This window comes from Schistocerca nitens, chromosome 1 (assembly GCF_023898315.1).
Source record: "Schistocerca nitens isolate TAMUIC-IGC-003100 chromosome 1, iqSchNite1.1, whole genome shotgun sequence".
Lineage (NCBI taxonomy): Eukaryota > Metazoa > Arthropoda > Insecta > Orthoptera > Acrididae > Schistocerca > Schistocerca nitens.
In genome coordinates, this window is record NC_064614.1 from 495,442,634 (window position 1) to 495,468,704 (window position 26,071).

Below are 26,071 nucleotides of genomic sequence, written 5' to 3' on the forward strand. Positions count from 1 at the left end.
CAAGTCCTTTGCTGTCTCTGACAGAATTACAATGTCATCGGCGAACCTCAAAGTTTTTATTTCTTCTCCATGGATTTTAATACCTACTCCGAATTTTTCTTTTGTTTCCTTCACTGCTTGCTCAATATACATATTGAATAACATCGGGGAGAGGCTACAACCCTGTCTCAGTCCCTTCCCAATCACTGCTTCCCTTTCGTGTCCCTCGACTCTTATAACTGCCATCCGGTTTCTGTACAAATTGTAAATAGCCTTTCGCTCCCTGTATTTTACCCCTGCCACTTTTAGAATTTGAAAGAGATTATTCCAGTCAACATTGTCAAAAGCTTTCCCTAAGTCTACAAATGCTAGAAACGTAGGTTTGCCTTTCCTTAATCTAGCTTCTATGATAAGTCGTAGGGTCAGTATTGCCTCACATGTTCCAATATTTCTACGGAATCCAAACTGATCTTCCCCCTGGGTCGGCTTCTACTAGTTTTTCCATTCCTCTGTAAAGCATTCGCGTTAGTATTTTGCAGCTGTGACTAATTAAACTGATAGTTCGGTAATTTTCACATCTGTCAACACCTGCTTTCTTTGGCATTGGAATTATTATATTCTTCTTGAAGTCTGTGGGTATTTCGCCTGTCTCATACATCTTGCTCACCAGATGGTAGAGTTTTGTCATGACTGGCTCTCCCAAGGCTGTCAGTAGTTCTAATGGAATGTTGTCTACTCCTGGGGCCTTGTTTCGACTCAGGTCTTTCAGTGCTCTGTCAAACTCTTCACGCAGTATCATATCTCCCATTTCATCTTCATCTACATCCTCCTCCATTTCCATAATATTGTCCTCAAGTACATCGCCCTTGTATAGACCATCTATATACTCCTTCCACCCCTCTGCTTTCCCTTCTTTGCTTAGAACTGGGTTTCCGTCTGAGCTCTTGATATTCATGCAAGTGGTTCTCTTTTATCCAAAGGTCTCTTTAATTTTCCTGTAGGCAGTATCTATCTTACCCCTAGTGAGACAAGCCTCTCCACCGAGCGAGGTGGCGCAGTGGTTAGCACACTGGACTCGCATTCGGGAGGACGACGGTTCAATCCCGTCTCCAGCCATCCTGATTTAGGTTTTCCGTGATTTCCCTAAATCGTTTCAGGCAAATGCCGGGATGGTTCCTTTGAAAGGGCACGGCCGATTTCCTTCCCAATCCTTCCCTAACCCGAGCTTGCGCTCCGTCTCTAATGACCTCGTTGTCGACGGGACGTTAAACACTAACCACCACCACCAAGCCTCTACATCCTTACATTTGTCCTCTAGCCATCCCTGCTTAGCCATTTTGCACTTCCTGTCGATCTCATTTTTGCCTGCTTCATTTACTGCATTTTTATATTTTCTCCTTTCATCAATTAAGTTCAATATTTCTTCTGTTACCCAAGGATTTCTAGCAGCCCTCGTCTTTTTACCTACTTTATCGTCTGCTGGCTTCACTACTCCATCCATCAAAGCTACCCATTCTTCTTCTACTGTATTTCTTTCCCCCATTCCTGTCAATTGTTCCCTTATGCTCGCCTTGAAACTCTGTACAATCTCATGTTCTTTCAGTTTATCCAGGGCCCATCTCCTTAAATTTCCACCTTTTTGCCGTTTCTTCAGTTTTAATCTACAGTTCATAACCAATAGATTGTGGTCAGAGTCCACATCTGCCCCTGGAAATGTCTTACAATTAAAAACCTGGTTCCTAAATCTCTGTTTTACCATTATATAATCTATCTGAAACCTGTCAGTATCTCCAGGCTTCTTCCATGTATACAACCTTCTTCTATGATTCTTGAACCAAGTGTTAGCTATCTTAGCATCATAATTATAAAAATTTCTGTCTTATTTTATTAACTTTGTATTATCTTGAAAAACTACTTAATGATTCAGCCTAGTTAAAAAGGATCACAAATTGTGCTTGTTACGTAATGTTGTAATAGGGTCAGATTTCCATCAGAAGTGAACTGGTAATATGGCAGTAAATTAATCCTGACAGAATTATTCAACAAAACATTAACAGAAACGATCAATTCCTTTTGTTTATTATCTCATTGTTCGCAAAGTGTGGTAAGTATATGGTCATTGATGTATTCTTGGAATTTATGGACATATAAGTAAGGAATTAGGTCTGCAGATTAATTTCTTTGGTTCCCTCAGTTATTGTTTTGTTCAGAACCATACAGGAATTTTCATAACCATGAAAATGAAGAAATGATTTCCTGATTGTTTAGTGTTTCACAGTACAGTTCATAATTAATATTACACATGAAAGTTGGTTCAATAGCTTCTCATGAAAAAGTTAATACAGACAGTTAATAAGCAATTGTAAATATGGGTTTAATTATTGTGATTCCCTTACTCATCAGAAAGCATGTGCAATGGGACTGATAACACACTGCTACAGCTCATAATCACAGATTAGTGTGAACTAACAGAAACTGTTTGTATCCTCGTTGTTTTGTACGTTAATCATTATGTTATCTTTAGAGAAGAAAAATTAATTTTGAGTCAGACTGCCTAAATTAACCCTCACGGCCAATGTTTTCGTTAAATAGCAGGTCACACAATATCTATAATTTTGTGTGTGAAGAAATGTTAAACGTGGTGCCTTTGTGACAGGACACTGTACACATTTCAGCTTCTAGTGACATGAATTTGTTGTGTTGTAGTAAGAAACGAAACAATAAAATATTTGCTAGATGTGTTAAATTGTAAAAAGTGTGGAATATAAGCTGTAAATTGCAGTAAAGCGTGAAGTTAATACAGTAAATGAACATAATATGCAGGCTGAGGAAGCACTGAGTAGTGACAGGATTGTGGGGCACCCAGTGCAACTGCATCAGACAGAAAATACCACAGACACATTTGCACTGCAAGAAACTTACGTAGTCAATGTTGCAGGCACACTGAATATTGTGCAGATAAAACAAGATGCAAATCTGAAATAGTGAATGGCTTTATACGTGTCGTATGTCGCTGTGGAAATAGTAAGGATAATGATTACGTTCTAACGTAAATTGATCGCAATACACATTTACTTATCCATGGAACATTAGACGCAATGATGCCAATATTGATAGTACAAAAGCATGCGCGTATTTTGTTGTTATACTGTGCAGTGTATAATGTCTCCAACTGAAAAACACATGTGATTGTATGTGTACATAAGAAAACCAACTGGAATTAGGCAGTTGTAAGTAATAATATAACTCGTTTTGTTCGAATTAAAAGATTCTCTTCTCAATAGGGATTTAGGAGTGCTAATACTTGTCTTCTTTTAAGGTTCAAATGACTGCACTAGTGGGTAATAAGTTTCACATGTTTTATTTTTATAAATAAATGTACGAAATATTTCATAATGGAATATTAAATCTCAACAAAAAGTATACATATGAAAATTAAATACGATAATTCTAAGTAATCACAATTTTCTAAATTATTTAAGCACGCTAAACTTGTCATGTATCTATTACTATGTCTAACAGTCTTAGTGTACACATAGGCGCAAGTCTGCTTATATTAGTTACAGATTTCAGACCTAAACCTAGTAGTGATAAAGCTGGAAGTCAGCCTTCTCTAAGAAACTACAACAGTGGTGGATGTCCGCAATGCACCACTCCACACCTTGTGTGTTTCTCCGCTGTGAAAAGCTCTACTGTGACATCACTTTCTATGCTGATAATTTTGTGAGGATGCTAGTGTAAATACACTACGATTCTAAGAAATGTCGCTGAGTGGCGTGTGTAGAGAGGGTATAAAAGTAGAGAAACCAATGTAGGCAGTGAGTCTACAGGGGTGGCGTACAATGGACGACTGATGCCAGGCAGTCATCGGTGGTTCCTCAGGAGTCACTCGCGGCGTCCGAGTCTTGCTGGCAGGTAGATGCCGTCTACATTCTCCTTCACTCGTTAGTCTCTGGAGACACACCTGTTGACGAGATAAAAGCCATCCGAAGCAATTTAGAAAATTACAACATTTGAGTTTTTTTGCACACGACTACATTGCAACAAACAAACAAAAAAATCAATAAATATCAAGCAGGACTGAGATAATTTCGTGACGGATGCCATGTCATAGGGTCAGATACATCAGACTGTTAATAACTGAGAAACATCATCTGAAGCACAATGTCTTTTGTTAACGACTACCGATTTTGATCTGCCCTGCAGATTATCTTCAGGTCTGGTTTCTTAATATCGGTATGAACAACATAAAACTGGTGCCATTCGCACCACTACTGACAAACTGCACCGACTGGTGCCAGACTTGAAGATGGTATCCAGGGCAGACCGAAACCGACAGTCATCAATAAAGACACTGTGATCCAGACGGTGTTTTCCATTTATTAAGAGCTGAGGTAAGACTGGTCCACCGCTGGACATATTCTCAATTTCGAAACCATCTTATAAATCCGCAATTGTAAAGAAATGTGATCACCTCTGTAGACTTAAAAATATATTATTCGATAGGAATATACTATTAACCGTATTAGAAGAATTAAAAGTAACACAATAAAAACAGAACTTATTAAATATCAAATAATACCATGTCGAAAGCTAAACTGTTAGGCGAAATATCAGAAATCTTTCATAATAAAACAGGATTCCAACAAGGGGACGGACTATCCCTTTTGTTGTTCAAGCGTGTAATACTAAATGTTGTCAGAACTTGCGAAAGAAAAGTATACGGCAGCCCAGCCTACGTGAGAATGAAATTTATTTGTAGGGTTTGGTCTTCACATACAGCGTACCATTTCTGTCCAGCAACACAAAGAACCGAAGCACTCGCTTGTAAACTATCAGGAAATTACAGCAAAAACTGGACTCTGAATCTTTCACATAAAGCTCCAGCACGTTAAACTCCTTAATACCGTGGTGAACAACCTGAGATTACTCATTTCTACAGACGTCTCAGATAGGTAAACTCAGATATCTAGAGGAAATCATCCAATCTTTAGTATCAAATTGCGAAATAAACAATCACAAATTGCTTAAATTACTTAAAGCTTACAGAAGTACCAGGAAAAGATACAGAGTCAGTATCCCATGAGGCGTAGTGTCTTACACCGTGGCCTTTGACATCGCACGTAAGCAGTGAATAAACAGCACGAGAACCGCGCAGGGCAGGTGGCGTCAGGTGCCCGAGTGTATATTGTGGTTACGAGCTGTGCAGCTGTTTTTTTCTATACCTTTTTGCTCCTGATAACTGCCTTTCAGTAACTTGAAAGAGGCGCACATGTGAGAAGAGATTCGCCAAAAGGTTAGTGGAACATTATTAACAACAGCACAGCTCCGTGCTACGGCAAATGGCGCATCAAGGCTCGCGAAGTACAAAAAGCTGTAGGGAAGAGATCTGGTGTCAAGAATAAATGTGAAAATGAGCAGTGTCGAACAGTGACCAAAAGACAGGATACAACAGTATGTGACAAAGTGGAAAAGCAGGACACTGCAACAAGAACTGTTAAACTACGGTGAGAAGAAGAAAGAGGACATCGTAGATACTACATAAGAAGCGGCGTGGAGTTAGCAGATGGAACGATGGATGCAGCAGCAGCCGTTATCTAAAGAACTGCACTGACAGTGTTGGGCGGCAGACGGGAGCCCACGAACTGGTATAGCGGGTGGCGGAGGACGCAGCCACTGTTTCAGAGCGCTGAGACTACAATCGACAAAGAGAGACAAGTTGTTTGCTTGTATCAAATGATTTTTTAAAATCGAAGGGCGTGATAATTCTGTAGTTTTTGAAGGCAGAAGCTCAGCTCAAGACAGGCAAATACCTAGAATTTATTCGTCCACTATTTGAGACTGAAACCACTTAGTGACTTGCAAAGAACTTTACTTATAATTTAAAATTTTAAGAAACTTTTTTTCGCTGTCTACGCAACAGGATGATGAAACGAAAAAAGTTTATCGCTTACTACACTTTTGCTCTTCATGCAGTGAAATTACCACATCAGGTACGACGCTTTATTTTATTACTTCTTTACTATCAATTCTAGTTGGAAATTTGTGGTAAGTTAACAGATGGACCAAACTGCTGAGGTCATCGGTCCCTAGGCTTACGCACTACTTTAATCTAACTTAAACTAAATTACGCTAAGGACAACACACACACACACCCATGCCCGATGGAGGACTCTAACCTCCGACGGGGGGAGCCGTGCGAACCGTGGCAAGGCGCCGTAGACCGCACGTCTAACCCGCGTGGCTCAGCTCTATTTGTGACACGTTTTTCAAAGACTTACATCACTGATCGTACTTAAAAAATCACGTCATTATACGACACATATGACGTCATTAACATCTAGCTGCGTGAAAACGAAACTGCAGAGCGATATTGCTCGAGGTTCAGCTAAAACACGTATACAAATAAGAGTGAAATACGTTAAACATATGAGACGCGTGAAGCCGTAGGTAAAAAATCCTCAAACCCTGGCTCGATTTTTACCTCAAATTACTTACTATCGACAAACAAAGACTCTAGTGGTGAGAACCACAAACATCCTATTGGGATGGAGTTGATGGATAGAAAAGGGGAGGGCAGAGGAGGTGATGGAGTAGCAAAGAGGGTGGAGCAGGAGATACAGAAAGGGGAACAGAGGAGATGGTCCAAAATAGTCCCGAGTAGTAGACTGATAGGGAGTAGGGGAAGGAGAAGATTGACAGAGAAACTGGTGAGACTGACAGAGGGAGGGTGGAGGAGGAGATGAATAAAGGTGGAGGAAGAGAGGAGAGAGGGTGGAGCAGTAGATGGAGAGGGAAGAGGAGGAGATGGAAAAGTGGATGGGGGAAGAGAAGGTGGACAGAAAGGGGGCCAAGAGAAGGTGGACAGAGTGTATGAGTGGAGAGGGTGGACAAAGAAGGGGGGGGGGAGAATATGGACAGAAAGAGGGTGAGGAGCAGATGGGTAGAATGTCGGGGCAGTGAAGGTGGACAGAGAGAGGGCTGAGAAGGAGATGGACAGAAAGGGGGCAGGAGGAGATGGACAGAAAGTAAATAGGGAAAGGAAGGAGGAAAAGATGGACGGAGAGAGGGGGACTAGGAGATGGCTATAGCGAAGGGAAGTAGGAGATGGACATTGAGTATTCATCTAAGAATCTACTCTTAATACAGAAGAGTCTAATAAAATCTAAAATCGATTATGGACGCACTCTGTGCTGCAGAGGAAGAATAAATCAATTTATAAACTAGAAAAACTACATCTTTTACTACTAATCAAAATGTCCTGCATCCTGGGTTCGAACCTGGGCATAAGAAGTCATCCTCTTTTGTCAACTGCCTTGTCAAAAATGGCAGAGAAGCAGACAGAGAATCACGACCCTCTCTTTCCCATGAGGTGGGAAACTACCTCTAAAAGTCGGAAGAATCAGCAGTCATAAGCGGCATGAAGATGCAGAATTCAGTGGAAAACCACTACATTAAACGCACGCAATGTCTATCCACATGACATGTGACCTGCAATTGAACGAGAGTCATGATGATTTCTCCATTGGGAAAAGATTCTGGACAAGTCTCACATTCAGATACCTGCGAGGGGTCTGCCGAGGGGAGGTGACCATTAGAAAAAGGGTGAATTACCAACAAAAGGTAACGTTCTGCGACTCGGGGCAGGAATGGCAGAAGTTTGAATGTGGTAGAGAAGCTAGAAAACCTGAGAAGGGAAATGTTAAGGCTCAATCTACATAAAGTGGGGGTCAGCGAAATGAAAGAGAATGAAGACAAGTATTTCTGGTCAGCCGAGCATAGGGTAAAACCAACAGTATCAGAAAATGGTATAACAGGAGTAGGAGAGTGATAGGGTTGATCTCATCGGAATCTACATCAAGCAAACACCGACAGGTACATGCCCGACGACGCAAGCAGAAGTTGAAGAGATAGAAAAAGTATATGAGGATACTGAAAGGGTGATTCTGTACGTAAAGGGTGATGAAAATCTAACCAGGAGATGAAAATCTAATAGTCATGGGAGGATGGAATGTGGTTGTATGGGAAGAGGTAGAAGAAAGAGTTACGAGAGAATATGGACCTCGCAGTAGGAATGAGAGGAGAGAAAGACTGATTGGAGGTCTGTAATAAATTTCAGCTGGTAACAGTGAATATTCTGTTCAATAATCACAAGAGAAGGAGGTTTACTTGCAAAATGCCAGTAGATACAGAAAGATTCCATTTAGATTGCATCATGGTCAGATGGAGATTCTGAAATCGGATACTGAATAGTTCGATTGTAAGGCATATGCGGGAGCAGATATAGATTTAGATCACAATTTAGTAATGACGAAGAGTAGGCTGAAATTTAAGAGCCCACTCAGGAAGAATCAATGAGCAAAGAAGCGGGATATGAAAGTACTAAGGAATGAAGAAATACGCCTTACGTTATCAGAGCCTATAGATGCTGCGCTAATGAATAGCTGAGTAGACAGTTCAGTTGAAGAGAAATGGACCTCTCTAAAAAGGGCAAGTTGGAAAGAAAAACATGGGCACAAGGAAGGTAACTGCGAGGAAGCCATGGGTAATAGAAGAAATAGAAATACTTCAGTTCACCGTCGAAAGAAGGGGTTACAAAAATGATCAGGGCATTTCAGGAATACAGAAATACACGTCACTTACGAATGAAATAAATAGAAAGTGCAGGCAAGCTAACGCAGAATGGGTATGTGAAAAAAGTAAAGAAATCGAAGAAGAAATGAATATCAGAAAGACTGACTCAACATATAGAAAAGTGAAAACGGCCTTCGGTTAAATTAAAAAGAACGGCGGTAACATTAAGAGTGCAACGTGAATTCCACTGTTAAATGCAGAGGAGTACATTAAAGGCCTCGTTGAAGGGGAGGACTTGTCTGCTAACGTGATAGAAGAAGAAATTGAAGTCGACAGGAAAGAAATGTGGGATCCACTATTAGAGTCAGATTCTGAAAAAAACTTTGGACGACTTAAGATCAAACAAGGCAGAAAGAATAGCTAACATTCCACTGGAATTTCTAAAATCATTGGGCAAAAAAATAAAAAAAAAATAAAAAAAAGACTTTTCCCGTTGATGTGTAGAATGAATAAACTTGCGATATACTATCAGACTTTCGAGAAAACATAATACACACAATTCTGGAGACAGCAATAGGCGAAAAGTGCGCACAATCAGCTTAACAGCTCTTGCCTCCAAGTTACTGACAGGAATAATATAAAGGATTGAGAAAAATTGTCACGAAACTTCTGCCCTGGGTAGCTGATGCCAGTAGGAACCAAAAATTAATAACGTTATGTAGGTCGACAACGTACCATTTTTAAACTACGGAAACTTGGTGCCATGCACTATTGTCACGAAACTTCTGCCCTGGGTAGCTGATGCCAGTAGGAACCAAAAATTAATAACGTTGTGTGGGTCGACAACGTACCATTTTTAAACTACGGAAACTTGGTGCCATGCACTCTGATTGGCCACAGGATTGCCCTGTTGCTGGATGCTCTGGACAACGCATGACAGCGAATGCTTTGCCTGCCGCAGATCGCCATGCTTACTGTATGAGTAAATCGCAGATGACGTGTGTGTGCTCCAAAGCGAAGCTTATATATGAATGCCTCTGACGTGAGGTGGAGACAAAGAGCAAGACCTTACCGACAAGTGTGCGCATCACGTTGGGGCAGTGACGGGGCGAGGGACGTTTGTAAGAGTGAACCGACGACCATAGCGCTGTCCGTAGCCGACGAACGGCAACAGGTAAATTCCACGGCCAATCGGAGCGCGTGGCGCCAAGTTTCCGTAGTTTAAAAATTGTGCGTTGCCGACCTACACAACATTAGTAATTGTGGTTCCTACTGGTATCAGCTATCAAGGGTTAAAATTTCGTGCCACAATTTTTCTTCATCCTGTATAGAAGAATGGAACAGAAAAATGTGGACCTTATAGATGACGATCAGTTTCGCTTTGTGAAAGGTAAAGGCACCAGAGAGGCAGTTTTGATGTTGTGGTTGAAAATGGAAGCAATTCTGAAGAAAATTCAAGACGCGTTTATAGGATTTGTTCACCTGGAAAAGTCATTTTAAAAAGTAAAATGATGCAAGATTTTCTAAATTCTGACAAAAATAGGGGTGAACTATAGGGAAAGAAGAAACGTTCAAGAATGGGAATAGAATTCAAGGTGAAAGTATATTAATGATAACATTTGCTGATGACTTTGCTATCCTCAGCGAAAGTTAAGTAGAATTACAGGATGTGTTGAATGGAATGAGTGGGTTAATGAGTACAGAATACAGACTGAGAACAAATCGAAGAACGTAGCTGAAATAACAGTCAGAAACTTGACATCAAAACTGGGGATCACCAAATAGACGAGGTTAAGGAATTCTGCTACCTAGGCAGCAAAATAACTGATAGTGAACGGAACAAGAAAGACATAAGAAGTAGACTAGCATTGGAAAAGAAAGAATTCCTAGCGAAGAGAAATCTACTAGTATCAAGCATAGGACTTAATTTGAGGAAGAAGTTTCTGAGTATGTACGTTTTGAAAACAGCGTTGTATGACAGTGAAACATGAACTGTGTGTAAACAAGAACAGAAGAGAATTGAAGCATTTGAGATGTGGTGTTACAGAAGAACGTTGAAAATTGGGTGGACTGATAAGGTAAGGAATGAGGAAGTTATCCACAGAATCGGCGAGGAAAGCAATATATGGAAAACACTGAGAAGAAGAAGAGACAGGATGATAGGACATTTGTCAAAAATAAGGGAATAAACTGTGTAGTACTAGAGGTTGCTTTAGAGTATAAAACTGTAGGAGGGGACAGAAATCGGAATATATCCAGAAAATAAGTGAGGACGTATGTTGCAAGTGCTACTCTGGGATGGAAAGGTTGGCATAGGACAGTAATTTGTGGCGGGGCGCAGCAGACTAATCAGAAGATTGAGAACTAAAAAAAAGGAACTTGTTCTAAGATGTACAGAGATCAGCCCTTCTCAAGGACTCTAATCCATTAGTAAAGGACATTATGAAAGCCGCGCGGGATTAGCCGAGCGGTCTCGGGCGCTACAGTCATGGACTGTGCGGCTGGTCCCGGCGGAGGTCGAGTCCTCCCTCGGGCATGGGTGTGTGTGTTTGTTCTTAGGATAATTTTAGTGTGTAAGCTTAGGGACTTATGACCTTAGCAGTTAAGTTCCATAAGAGTCCACACACATTTGAACATTTTTTGAACATTATGAAAGTTACCAAGGAAAACGGCAATCTCGGAAAGATTTGTGTGGGTCAAAGGACACGCTAACATTAAATATAATGAAACGGTCGATGATTTAACGAAAACAGCGGCTCAAAATTACACTTTTAAAAACGTATTATTACTAACCATCTGACGTGAAGACTACTTTATATAGAAGGAGAAGGCGCCAGTGGGAAGACGAATATAAATCATCGATGCGCATCGAAGGAAAATGCGAGTGTTGTGGACAAATACAAACAAATATTCTTTCGAAGCCCTGGTTCCTCACAATCAAGGAAAATAAGAGCTTATAAGTTCCATAATTCGCTTGAGATTTAGTCATTGGTAATTCCCTAGCCATCTACACCGAATACACATTTGACATAATCCTTACTGTGAACTTCATGGAATAACGGTAAGATTTTTTGATTGTTAACTATAAGCATACCACTAAATTTGATTCCATGCAATAGCTAACCAGATCTCACCAGCCGTTACCTACTTATATAGCTCGTTTCTCCTTTATCGAAGTAGTATATTAATTTTAAAACTAATCATGGATTTTTTATATAAAGGTAACCTTATTCTGTAAAATTCAAAACTTTGAGAGATAGCTGTATGGCCGTCAGGTCGAAAGTCAGAATTTTAAAATAATAAAAAGACAAATAAAAAGATTTGGATAAAACATGTACGCTACAGCCAAGACGTTAAACACATCTGATATGGTTCAGTAATAATACGAAGAGATATGTACTTAACATCGAGGTGAGTTAGAGAGTGCCAAAGAAATCAACGAAGAAAGACACCACTCGTGAAAGTCACTTCGCTTTTTTTATTCCACCCACCATAATGTATTATAAGATAGACTAACATGATGACGGAATAAACTCTGTCAAAAACTTCTTATGCGATCAATTATTACTAGGTCTTGGGTGTGGAATTTTCTCTACTTGAACTGCAACAAAAAAGAAAGAATTCGGTATAATGACCGGATTTTTGTGGAATGTTTACTAAACAAAGATACGTGCATTTTTGTAAAACCATTGTATTATTACATAAGAACCTCTTACTTAATCCACTTCACAACATAATTTCCATCGATATCAATTAATTACATTTTCAATAAAATCTGCCTCCTTATTTCCAAACCATTGCTAAATGCCATTTTTACAATCCTCTTGTATGGCTCTGTCAACGTACGGCATAAATGTTCTTTCAAGTGCAGGAACAAGTGGTTGTCTGTGCGCGCTAGATCACGGCCATATGGCGGATGGTCAAGGAAATTCAAACAACTGCCTATTTCATTAGTTTTGTGCACATACGTCGGTATTTTTGGCACCTAGCAGGCCTACAACTTCCCGTAGTATAATTGTACAGCAATAATTTCATGAGAAAACATTTAGTGACACTTGAGCGAACTCGTGAGATTGGAATGAAATCGTAAAATGTCCGTCGTGTTCAACTTGTGCATAAACTTTCTGCAACAAGTTTTCAGTGATGACCGATGATCACCCATTTCGCACTTCTACGTAGAAATTAGTACTCACATGTTTCATCTTTAACTGCTCTAATCCATTTTCTTGCCATTACATCGCCCTTAATGTTTTTTGCATACATTTTCATTATTTGCCGATGAGCCTCAACCGTTTTCACGTCTTTTCCACACAGAACACGAATCGCTGCGGGTATCGCATAGTCATCAGGCACTTCAGTTGACTGAGGCATTTTAAGTAAGGCCAAGGAAAATTAAACACGAATGAATACTTCCGTTGTGGCAGCCGAGAGTACCAAACAACAGAAGGAACTCTGAATTTGCGGCAGATCACCCACCGACTGTAGCACTGCAGCGGCCATATTTTAAAACAGTACTTAAAGAAACGTCTCGTAAGTTACGGTCAATATAACCCAACATACTGGGTTTCGGTACAAGGAAATTCACTGAAAATAATGGGTTTTCGACGCTTACAAAAGCGGACTCCGAATAAGAACCAACAATTCAAATTACAGGTCATTTTAGTTACCATCGGTTGACAACGCTCGCTATTGCTCAGTTGTCAAATAGAGACATTGTGGTTAATAAAAATGAATCGTTTTAATGTCTAACAACTCGTTGCCGTCGTCCAATGTTATTACAAATATGGGGAAAGTTCTTTAGGCACACTTCGAAAATTGTGTGCAATTTTCGGCCTGTGCACGGCAACCAATTAATTCGACCACATGAAGAGTAACTGAAAATTTGAGGAAAAATGACTGAGTTGTTGATATTACGACAGCAAAGCAACATCGTACTCGTTTGTTTGATGAAAATACTGCCTCAGTATATGAGAGTGTGGATCGAAGTCTATGGGCCTCGACCCGCCGTCGGTTACAAAAACTGAACATTTCGAGGAACAGCGAATTACGGCAAAGGTTCTACGCCTTAAAAAGTTACAATTAATGCAACGATTATTGTTAACCGGCCATTAGGACAAGTGTGAATTTGTTGACTGAGTGCTGGAAAACAAAAATGTGTATGACAGTTTTGCAAGAATAAGAGTTTTTCAACAAACTTTTGCCGTGAGGTGCATTTCCAATTGAAAGGCTACGTCAGTAACAATTGTCAGATTTGTGGCGACGCGAATCCTCGTACAACACTTCAGCAGCACAACGGGCAACAGTTTGGTGTAAATTTGAAGCGAGATGTTTGATTTGGCCCTAATTTGTCGAGAATTCCTCCGATAAAGTAGTAATGGTGAATTTTGTACATTATCGCAACATGTTGAAAGAGCTCCTTTGATCCAAATTGGGGCGGATTGACCTCGAAAGCAAGTGTTTTCAGCACCAGCCATTAGTATTACGGTGGGAGAATCACGCTGAACTGAAGGGGTACTTCCCAGGCATATCGTCTCACGCCATGGAGCCCAGAACTGGACACCAAGATCTTGCCACGTGAAGCCGTGCGTTACGTCAAGTCACGTGTGTGAACTAATCTAGAACAATTCCTAGTTTAAATTGTCAAATTGAGTGTCTCATTGAGGAAATCGATCCAGAATGTGCGGAAAAGAAATTGAAAATTTTATAAAAAGAGCAAGATTTTCTCAATAAAATTCGGAAGAAACAAGTGGTTGTCACTGCGCGCTAGATCACGCTATACGGCGGATGGTGAAGGAAACTCAAAGAACTGGTTATTCTATTGGTGTTGAGCACATAACTCAACATTTTTGATACATAGCACGTGAATCACTTACAGTAGTCTAAGCGTACGTTGTTTTGCACAAGTAACTGTGTTGTACACTGTTGAATTTAAAATAAAAGCATTTCATTTTTTCCAGTAGATAATGTGGTCTATTGAAAAAGGTGTGCGTCTCATGCCATGCAGCCCAGAATTGCGACGTGACGATGTGTGCCTTTTTCCTGTGGTGTTATACACTGAAGAGCCAAAGAAACTGTTACAGCTGCCTAATATCGTAGAGGATCCCTTCGAGCACGCAGAAGTGCAGCAACATGACGTGGCATGGACGTGGTACAATCGTGCAATGGTGGTACGGGAAAATCTCCACTCCATCGCTACCTTGGAGATTCTGTGTGCCATCGCTCGTGCGCCAACTATAACACCACGTTCAAACTCACTTAAATCTTGATAGCTTGTCATTGTATCAGCAGTAAGCAATCTAACAACTGCTCCAGACACTAATTGTCTTATATAGGCGTTGCCGATCGCAGCGTCATATTCTGCCTGTTTACATATCTCTGTATTTGAATACGCATGCCTATACCAGTATCTTTGGCGATTCAGTGTATGAAATCACGTGTTTACGCCATCAAATTGTGAGCGATTCCTGAATTAAATGTCCGAATTGAGCTAGTCGTTGAGGAAAACATTGCAGAACGTACGCCACTGAAAATTTTATGGGAGCAATAAAAGTTTTTCAATAAACATTTGTCCGAAATTATTTTTCGAAAATAACTGCATTGTATACTGTTAAGTTCCAAATAAAGGTGTTTCATCTTTTCAATAAATAATGTGTTTCATACTTGAATGAAATTGTGCAATCTTATTGAGACACCCCTTACATCCAGAATTCATCGTACAATGATTAGTTTGGAAAATTTCGACCTGTAAATTTTTTGTGATAAGAAGGGAATGAAAATATTTCACGGACGACGAAAAACTCTAGAACAATGGAAACTATGCTGTGTGATAAAAATAAGCTTCAGTTGTGAGTTAGTGGGCGCTAGCAGACAGCGCTGGACGCTGGGACAGTACCTTGGTGGGCGTGTGCGGTGGTGTTGAGGAAGATGGCGGCCTTCTCGCTCTTGAGCCTCTCTGAGCCGAACTGCGCGAGCGCCTGCACCTGCACGAAGTACAGCGAGCCCGGCAGCAGGTCGCGCAGGCAGAACCGCGTCACGTCCTGCACACGCCGCCACGAAAACAATGACAAGAGCCACTTATTTACAGTAGTGCACTTACTTGATAACAATAAAGCATCGTTATATATAGAAACTACATGTGCGTGAATTTTTTGGATAATCTACATAATTTCTTATCACATTTTTTATTTTGAACATGAATTAACTTTACACTGTCTACAATACTATTTTTCCTTATCTTCGTCTCTTTTCTTCTACAAGCGCTCTAACATTTAGACGGCTGTCAGTTGTTTTCCTGTGGCTCTTCTGACCACTCTTACCCGGGTCTTTCTTTGCTGTCATAAAAAGAGAGCGATAGGTTTTCGATATTTCAAATGATCTTAATTAATTTACAGTTATTGTCATATATACTCTTATTACCATTACAACACCAAATACTACTTTTACAATAACAATTAACCTATTAAAATTCCCCAAGACAGTCTTTAACACTACTACTACCACCACACATCTTTTTATTTAATTTTCAGCAAGTGCTACTACTACTGCAAATTATGTTATTATTAATATCACTAGTATTCCATACCTTTTTACTATGATTACAAATGATCGCAGAATGCAAAAATGAAATGCGAAGAAAGCATGGATACATTGAGAGATGATAGAACTCATGCAAACAAAAGAAACAAGTCAAATTAATACAGATCTGGAAAAGTATACTGTTTGATACCTACGGGCTTCAATTCATGGAAATTGTTCATAGGAGGAGCCCAACGTGCGGGCGTTACCGATTTACCTAGTTGTCAAGAAATGTCAGTGTCCATTTTTCTCATTCATTGGCGCGGAAATATGTTAGTACGCAATCATGAACCGCACCTTTGTTGATATGGCACATCCTACAGCAATGTCTGTAATACGTTAGAGAGAAAAGCTTAATAATCGGCCTCAGTCATCTCTTTCGTCAAGAATGCCTGTCTTTGCGTTGACTGAGAAATAGTGTCGACGCATTATTTCTGCAGTTTCGTGGAGATTTTCATCACCCCTCACATTCAGATTAGGAATGTTCGCAAAGCTTATGCACGCAATGTCGTTAGTAATAAAATGCTATGTGTAAGCATTGGATCTGCGACGCGCTTTGTAAGTACCGCTGACAAATGTGCAACCTACCACGGTGGTCTTTCGTCATTAGGGCCTGGACGTTCTGAAGATAACGTGGATTGTTCAAATACAGCCAAGACAAGAGAAAGTCTCACGCCTTGCGCTGCTACCAGTCAGCTGCCCGCCACAGTGCAAGGGCAAGCAGGCTACATCAATTTTCTAAACCGTACCACAAAATCATATCCGCCTTTCACTTATGCAGTAGTAGGTTTCAACTGCTAAAAAGGTGTGCAAAAGTGAAAAAAATATGGGCTAACCATTTGTAGGTAGAAATAGTGTTAATAGTAACCAAAAAAGAAAGAGCATTTCTCTAAGTAAAGACAGCGCGTGAAAGTCACACGGGTGAAAGCATGCTATAGTAGAAGTTCCAGTATACTTGGATCTGAAACGCAGCCGTTTGCGAGATAATTGCGAATATGTGGTTGGAGCCGACACTGACTTCTGTATAGAATATTGTAATAGATAGTAAAAAGTGTTTCAAACGTTGACTTTTGAATTAAGCCCCATATAATTGATCAAATTTCACCCACTCTCCATGTTTGGCGAGTGTAGCACAAGCATGGTGCGACGGTAGCACCCTGTTGGTATAAGATGGTATCTGACGCGCCAGTCTGGTCCAAGATGGATAGTGCGAGTAGAGCCTTTACCTTACTCTCCAACATCACCTGGTCTAGGGTCTCCAAATTTTCCTGTCTGGGTACATGGCAAAAGTGAAGTGTGCCGTCGATACGGCTGGAGAACTAGCGTAGCGAATTGTACGGCCTTAGCAAGCTTTTCGAATTGATCTGGGTCTGTTTGAAACGATTCGTAGCTGACTGCAAAGACGAGTGCTGCGTTGCATTGAACTGCAAGGACGACACTTGAAACGCCTCTTTTGACAGTTACAACGGACTGTAACGTGCCGAAGGAGCATTACAAATTTTACAAAGAGAGATCTTGGCTGAAACTGGAGCCATACAGTAGGGGACATAAACGAAAAGTTTATACTGCAATACGTTTGTACTAACCCTACGCCATTACTTCATGTTCAAGTCAGCAGCGGCACGTGATCACGCATTCGCCAACGGCTCGTTTCTGGAGCCGTGTTTACTGGAACGCTTTTTCTTGCATTATCGTAGACTTTCAGGTATCCAGCATGTTTGTATTGTTAGTTGTGATACTGCTTCCATTATCAAATTTGCGAGTAGTCTACTGTAAAGTAACACACACTAATATAAGCGAACCTACGTACCACACAACTGGCTATAGACAGCTTAATGCTCGGAATAATGTCAAGCTAAACTAGTATGACACAGAAATACATCAACAGACACCGTTAACTAAGTTGACGGAAAGTAGTGCGCCGACTGTTCTCGTAACAGTAATCAAACGTCTACTATGAACAAGATTTCAGATCCCAGGAAATATTTGTTTCGAGATCCATATTTAACCGTGTCTCAAGAGTTCATCATTTCTTTGACACCTCGTACCTATCTGTACCCACATCCATAGAGATACAAAATTGTATATATCTTTGAACCAAACTTGGTGCACATATTACTTACTGTCTAGAAAGAAACACATTATGGTGTAATAACCATATACCTGTAAGAGTGATGAGGGGGGAGGGAGAGGGAAAAAGACATGTAGCGAATACTCAGAATTTATTTGAGAATAAGTGCACTTACTGACTTGCAACAAACTTTACACGCATTTTCAAACTTTTATGAAACGTTTTCACGCTGGAATTCCCCACAAAATGATGAAAGGAAACAAGTTTATACCTTACTAAATTCTCACTGTTTATGCAGTTCAACTGCCACATCAGGCATGCCGTTTTAACTCGGTTAAAACAACAATGGACTTTGTAGTGTGTGGGTTGGCTTGCGTGCCTTAGCGATACAGGTAGCTGTATAGTAGGTACAACCACAACGGAGGGGTATCTGTTGAGAGGCCGGACAAACGTGTGGTTCCTGAAGAGGGGCAGCAGCCTTCCAGTAGTTGCAGAGGCAATAGTCTAGTGACTGACTGATCTGGCCTTGTAACATCAACCAAAACGGCCTTGTTGTGCTGGTACTGCGAACAGCTGAAAACAACAGGAAACTAAAGCCGCAATTTTTCCCGAGGACATGCAGTTCTACTGTATGGTGAAATGATGATGGCATCCTCTTGCGTAAAATATTTCGAAGGTAAAATAGTCCCCCATTCGATCTCCAGGTGGGGACTACTCAGGAGGATGTCGTCATCAGCAGAAATAAGACCGGTATTCTACGGATCGGAGCGTGGAATATTATATCCATTCATCAGGCCGGTGGGATAGAAAATTTAAGAAGGGTAACGGTTAGGTTGAATTTAAATATAGTGGGAATCAGTGAAGTTCAGTGGTAGGAGGAACAGGACTTCTGGTCAAGTGAATACAAAGTTATAAATACAAGGTCAAATAGGGGTAATGCAGAAGTGGGTTTAATAATGACTAAAAAAATAGAAATTCGGGTAAGTTACTATGAACAGCAGAGTGAACGCATTATCGTAGCCAAGATAGACACGATGCCCCTACCCAGCACAGTGTATAAGAGAGAGATTTAGGAACCAGGTTTTACATTGTAAGACTCATCCGGGGTCAGATGTGGACTCTGACCACAATTTATACGTTATGAACTGTAGAATAAAACTGAAGAAACTGGAAAAAGGTAGGAAATTAAGGAGATGCGACCTGGATAAGTTGAAAGATAGAGAGGTTGTTGAGAGGGAGCACTAGGCAACGGCTGACTAGAACAGGGGAAAGGAATAGAATAAAAGACGAATGGGAAGCTTCAAAAGATGAAATAGTGAAGACAGCAGAGGATCAAATAGATAAAAAGACAACGCCTGTAGAAATCATTGGATAACACAAAACATATTTAATTTAATTGACGAAAGGGGGAAATTCAAAAATGAAGCAGATTAAGCAAGCGAAAGGGACTACAAAAGTTAAAAAAATGTAATTGGCAGAAAGTGGAGAACTGCTAATCAGGAATGGACAGAGGACGAATATTAAGATTCAGAAGCATATTTCTCTACAGGAAGGATAGATACCGCCGACAGGAAATTTAAACAGTTGTTTGGGAAAAGAAGCAGCTGTATGAATATCAAGAGCTCAGACGGTAAACCAGTCCTAAGCAAAAAAGGGAAAGCAAAAACGTGGAAGGAGTATACAGAATGCCTATACGAGGGAGATGAAACTGAAAGCAATATTATAGAAAGGGAAGTGGACGTAGATGAAGATGATATGGGAGATGTGATACTGCGAGAAGAATTTGACAAAGCTCTAAAAGATCTAAGTCGAAACGAGGACCCGGTGGTAGATGATATTCCGTCAGAACTGCTGGTAGCCATGGGAGAGACAGCGATCCCAAACCCTTCCATCCGGTGTTCAAGATATATGAGACAGGCGAAATAGCCTCATACTTCAAGAAGAATGTAGTAATTCCAATTCCAAACAAATCAGCAGGACTAGGAATTAAAGTTCAGGGAGAAGAAATAAAAACGTTCAGGTTTGCCATTGACATGTAATTCTATCAGGGACAGAGGCTTGGAAGACTAGTTGAACGGAATGGACAGTGTCTTGAAAGGAGGACATCAGATGATCATCAACAAAAGCAAAACAAGGATAATGGAATGTAGTCGAATTAAACCAAGTAATGCTATGGGAATCAAATTAGGGAATGCGGCACTTTAAGTAGTAAATACGTTTTGCTATTTGGGTAGCAGAATAACTGATGGCCGAAGTAGAGATGATATAAAATGTAGACTGGCAATGGCAAGAAAAACTTTTTGAAGAAGAAAAGTTTGTTAATATCTAATATAGGTTTAACTATTAAGTCATTACTGAAGGTATTTGTCTGGAGTGTAGCTATGTATGGAACTGAAACATGGACGCTAAGCAGTTTAGGTAAAAAGAGAATACAAGCTTTCGAAACGTGGTGCTACAGCAGGATGTTGAAAATTAGATGGATCAATCACATAACAAGTCAGTGAGTACTGAACAGAATTGGGGAGACAAGAATTTGTATCACAACTTGACCAAAAGGAGGGCTATGTTGATAATACACATTCTGAGACATCAAGGCATCAACAATTTGGTGTTGGAGGGAAATGTGAGGAGTAAAAATCGTAGGAGACCAAGTGATGAATACAGTAAGCAGATTCAGGAAGATGTAGGTTGCAGTAGTTATTCAGAGATGAAGAGGCTGGTACAGGATATAGCAGCATGGAGAGCTGCATCAAACCATTCTTCGGATGGAAGACCAAAACAGCAACAAAAACAACAGTCTACATCCCAGTAATATCTTATAAAAAATAAAAAATAAAGAAAAATGTTATTGTGATCTAGACTGCTGTTTTAACCCTATCATTTCATCAGATCACTGTTACTCCTCTGTATAATGTCTTCAAAATTTATGATGTTTTAATTTATTAATTCTCTGGTACTAGATCTATTTGCAACAAATTTCGCAGACAATATCCCCATATACCGCTGAGTGTACCTACAAAATTAAATAATTGTACAACTTATAAATCAGGAGATATGAGGTCAAAAAACATTAAACTGTGAAAACGAAACTGCAGGCCGAAATTCGCTATTGTTATAGGGAAAATACGTATACAGATAGGTGTGAAATGTGTTAAATATATGTGAAATTTATGTGATTTGTGCGTACATGCGTGAAGCTGTGGGTATAAAGCTCATCCTAAGCCCTTGGACAAATTTCAACAGTACTTGGTACACATAATTCCTGCTACCTGGAGAAATATACTTTGAGTGAAGAAGTATGAATCTCTTGTTAGGGCGCAGTTGGTGGACAGTAAATGGTGGGGAACAGCGAGAGAAGAGAGTGGGGGAAAAGGAGGGGATGGGCTCAAATAGTGGGAAGGAGGAGATGGAGAGTGGGGGAAGACGAAATGGACAGAGAGATTGAGAGCAAGAAATGGTCAGAAGGGGAAATGGTGAGAGAGAGGGGAAGAAGGTGAAGGGGAGGGGATGAGGAGATGTGCAGGGGAAAGAGGAGAACGACAGATAAAGTGGAGGAGGGTGTGCTCAGGGGAAGGAGGAGATGGAAAGAAAGAAGGGAAGAAGGAGATGAAGAGAGAGGGGGTAGGGAGGAGATGGACAAGTAGAGAAGTAGATAGACAGGGAGAGATGGAGGAGATGGACAAAAAGAGGCACAAGAAGATGAAAGAGAGAGGTTAGGAGGAGATCGACTGAAAGTGGGGAAGGAGGAGATGGACAGCAACAGCAAGGAGCCAGATATGGACAGAGACTGGGATAGGAGGGGGTGGGCAGACCTAGAGAGCGCAGGAGCAGGATATGGTCTGAGAGAGTGGTGCATGAGATGAGCAATGAGTGGGGGTTGGAACTGATTGATTGCAAGGAGAAGGAGGTGAAGGACAGAGAGAGGGGGAAAAGGAGATGGACAGAGAGAAGATGGAGGATAAGATTGAATGAGAGAATGGGGAAGAGGAGATGGATAGTGAGAGAGGGAGGAGGTGATGGACTCACAAAGGGAGAAGCAGGAAATTTACTGAAGGTTGGGGAAGAGTAGACAGATAGGGGGGAGGAAGATGTGGACAGAAAGAGGTGGAGTAGGAGACTGGCTGACAGAAGGGAGAAGTTGAAATGAACAGAGTGAGAGGGGAGGAGGTGATGAACAGATAGGGAGGTTTGAGCAGGAGATGGACGTAGGGAGGTATTGAAGGAAATGACCAGAGGGAGATTGGAGGAGGAGACTGATTGGTAAAGAGGACGAGAAGGTTGACAGCAAGGCGAGCAGGATGAGAATAACAGGGAGTGTGGGAAGAGGGATGGATGGAAAGAGGAGGATGGGGATGATGGCGAGAGAGAAGGAGGTGGATGGACAGAGAGATGGGGGAGGAGCAGTTGGAGTGAGAAAGGGGTAGGAGGAGACAGGCAGAGCAAGAGGTGTGTAGAGTGTGACAGAATGAGACTGTGTAGGAGGACTTGGACACAGAGGGAGGAGGGACGAGCAGATGGACAGAGGCAGGAGTAGGAGATTGATTGAGAGAGGGGAGGAAGAGATAGGCAGAGTTGACAGTTGGAGAGAGAGTAGTGAGGCGTGAATATGGACATAGAGAGGGGAGGAGAGGAAATGGACAGAGGGGGCAGGTGGACATGGTCAAGATACAGGAAATGATTAGAAGGAGAGAGGGAGGAGGATGACATCGATTTAGAGTCAAAGGAACAAGATGGACACTGAGATAGAGTAAGTAGGATATTGCCAGAGAGATGGTGATGAAGGAGTTGAGCAGACAGAGGCAGGTGGTGGATACAGAAAGGGGTAAGGAGGAGATGGATGAGAGAGAGGGGAAAGAGATAGACAGAGAGAGGTAAAGGAGGAGATGGGCAACAAGTAGGAAGATATGGAGATGGGTAGAGGGAGGAGGAGAGAAGGAGATGGACAGAGAAATGAGGGAGGTGGACAAAGAGTATGAAGAGGAGAAGATTGACACAGGGAGGTGCAGGAAGGAAATGGATAGAGAGAGAAGGAAGGAGGAGATGGACATATAGAGGGGGAGGGAAGAGATTTCTGGAAAGATGGGGTAGAAGGAGTTGGACAGAGGAGGAAGAGGAGAATGTCAGGAAAATGGATGAGAAGGACACAGAGACAGAGTGAGGATGGAGGAGATGGACAGAGAGTTGGGTAGGGGAGATGAAAGTAGAGGGGGAGGACGAAATGGACAGAGAAAAGGTGGAGGAACAGATGAAGAGAGAAAGGGGAAGAGGGAGGAGGACAGACAGAGTTGAGGAGGAGAGAATGGAGTGAGAGATGAGGAGGGGGAATAAAGGCAAAGGGGAGGAGGAAATGGAGAGAGAGAAGAATGGAGTAGATGTGTGCAATATTTGACATACATGTGCACAGACCAAGTTGTGGGTAAGAAATCGGTATACTATAAAAATGTATGTTTGTGTATGAATGTATGTAAATATGCAAGTATGTTTTACATCTACTTTTAACCTACTTGATTGAAGATACAAGGCTCATTTACTATATGGAAATAAGCACTGTGTAAGGACATCCAACTTTCAGTAGAGATGGGGGTTAAAATGGGGTAACGTAAAAGTATCTCTGAGGAATGGCTACAACAATTTCATCTATATTTTTTTATGTATATGAGTAATTATTTTCATTATTTCTATAATATGCTGTGTGGATAATATATTCCTCCCTACCACCCCAGGACTGGTTGTGGTGATGAAAAGTAGTGACAATATGAAAAAAAATATTCGATAACGACGAATATTAGTATCGAATCCATAGTTGTTGGGGTTTCTAGGCTCATTGGTAACAGTCCTGAAAACGTTTTTCCCATTAATGTGTGTGTGTGTGTGTGTGTGTGTGTGTGTGTGTGTGTGTGTGCGTGTGTGTGCGTGTGTGCGTGTTTCGGGGGGGGGGGGGCAGGGGTGGCGGAGGGGAGGCGAGAGAGGGTTGCTAAGACAGAAACATATCAGCCCATCTCCACAGAGCCTGAAGCAGTCTCTAGCAAACTGGGCAAATATATCACTTGCAACCTAGAAAAAATTGTCATGACTGTAAGACTCTTCTAAATAGCCCTACGGTTGAGGTTGGGAGTGAAAAGGGGTAACTTAAAAGCACAACTCAACCAAATTTGGAGTATACGTGATCAATTTTTTGTATAAAAATATGTGAGAGGGAGATACCCCTACTACCGCTTGGGTTAGGGAAGAATGTGAGAAGAGGCTGATACGTAAAAATATTCTAAAATGGCCTGTTGGCATTTCTTTCCTGTACTTAGTTGATTTGGAATACCTTACAAGTACGATAAGAAGCGCGATTTGTCTCTTATTTACGCTGTTCAGTTTGTCAACAAGATTGCGCTAGAAGGAGTTGCAAGGAGCCAGTGTTTTTGTCAACGTGTGACTCATGATCGTAGCACATGTGTAAATACCACAGATAAAATTGTCATCGTCTTTGGAGCCGTACAGTGTAATACAGCAGAGAATAAGAATGTTGTGCATAGTATCTACGCTATACATGCGTGTGGGTGAAGGGGCATGCGAAAAGCTGGTTACGCGTGAAAACCCAGAGTAGGCTGGCTGTAGCTGGAGGACTCACCCTGGGCACGGTGTGCTGCTTGACGAGCAGCGAGCGCGCGGGCTCCAGCTCGCGGCTCCAGTAGACGCGGTACCTGGCCACCGGCAGGTCGGACTCTGCGGGCGGCCGCCACGTCAGCTCGCCGCGCAGCGTGCCGTTCTCGCCGGCCGACAGGCGCCCCACGCTCAGCTTCTCCGGCATACCGGGCGGCCGCGGCGCTGCAGCCAAACACAGCACGTGCAGCCTCGCAACACCCAGCTCCACGGCAAACATACAGTGTAATGCAGCTGTTCGTACCGATGTGTTTTGTGCAACCTGCAATGCCTTCAAAAACGATGCGCGAGATTTTCATCTTCTCTCGCTCACTAAGTGCAAACTACTAGTCCAGCAGAAAAAATGAAACGGATCTTTTTGTAGGTAGTTGAAGTAGTTACATTTTACCGTGGAATACGGTTTCGCTGGACTCTACAGTTTTCGAGGTATTGAAGGTACGTGTTTGAAGGTCACTTTTGTACATTTATTGAATAATTTGAACATTACACCCTTAGTGAAAACGTATCACAGGTCAAAATCTAACTACATTAAATTTCATACAAAAAGGTCCTGTTCATATTATCTCTAGGAGTAATATTTTCTATGCAGTGAGTGAGAGAATACTAAAATCTTGCAAGTTGTATTTGAAGGCGTTTGGGTTGCATAAAACCCATCGATAGAGGCCGCTAAATCACTCTGTACACTCTTGTCACACTACCATCACCCTCACCACCTGATATGCTCCTATTAAAATAACTTTATGGGTAGCTTTCCAGCGAGGCGAGAAGATGCCTTCTATTTTCTCAGAGTTTGTTGGGAATATGACATGTGCAAGAGGGCTGTTTTCAGCTAATTAATTTATTGCATGTCTCCTTCTTCTTTGCCTTTTCCTGTGTCTCTATGAGGTCGTCATTATTATGTAGGTTTTGGTAATGTTTGTGACAGTTAGTGGCCACATGCTCTTCCCGACGCCACCACTACCCCCACGATGGAAGTTGTGTACCCCATCCGTCTGTGACGACACTAAATCTCATATCCAGCGTGACAGTGTGAAATGCGTTAGGAATGTTTGCGTAGCGTGTATTTGAAGTGAGGCTTGATTATCAGCCTGTTATTCACCTAGCTGAATGAAGAAGACCATGTAAAAATCATATACTGGCTTGAAACTTGCTGGCAGATTAAAACTGTGTGCCGGACCGAGACTCGGGCGGGACCTTTGCCTTTCGCGGACAAGTGCTCTG

At 41.4% G+C, this 26,071-nt stretch overlaps 1 protein-coding gene across 1 annotated transcript in view; it reads right to left on the reverse strand.

Moving 5' to 3' along the window:
- Nucleotides 1–3,324: 3,324 nt before the first annotated feature.
- Nucleotides 3,325–26,071, reverse strand: part of LOC126256122 (anosmin-1) — a 276,158-nt gene continuing 253,411 nt past the window's right edge. Inside the window, exons 6-8 of the mRNA XM_049955460.1 lie at nucleotides 24,819–25,015; nucleotides 15,446–15,590; nucleotides 3,325–3,943 (exon numbers count right to left, since the gene is read on the reverse strand). Coding sequence (XP_049811417.1) covers nucleotides 3,918–3,943; nucleotides 15,446–15,590; nucleotides 24,819–25,015 — 368 coding nt within the window. The 3' untranslated portion in view covers nucleotides 3,325–3,917. The remainder of the gene's footprint in view (nucleotides 3,944–15,445; nucleotides 15,591–24,818; nucleotides 25,016–26,071) is intronic.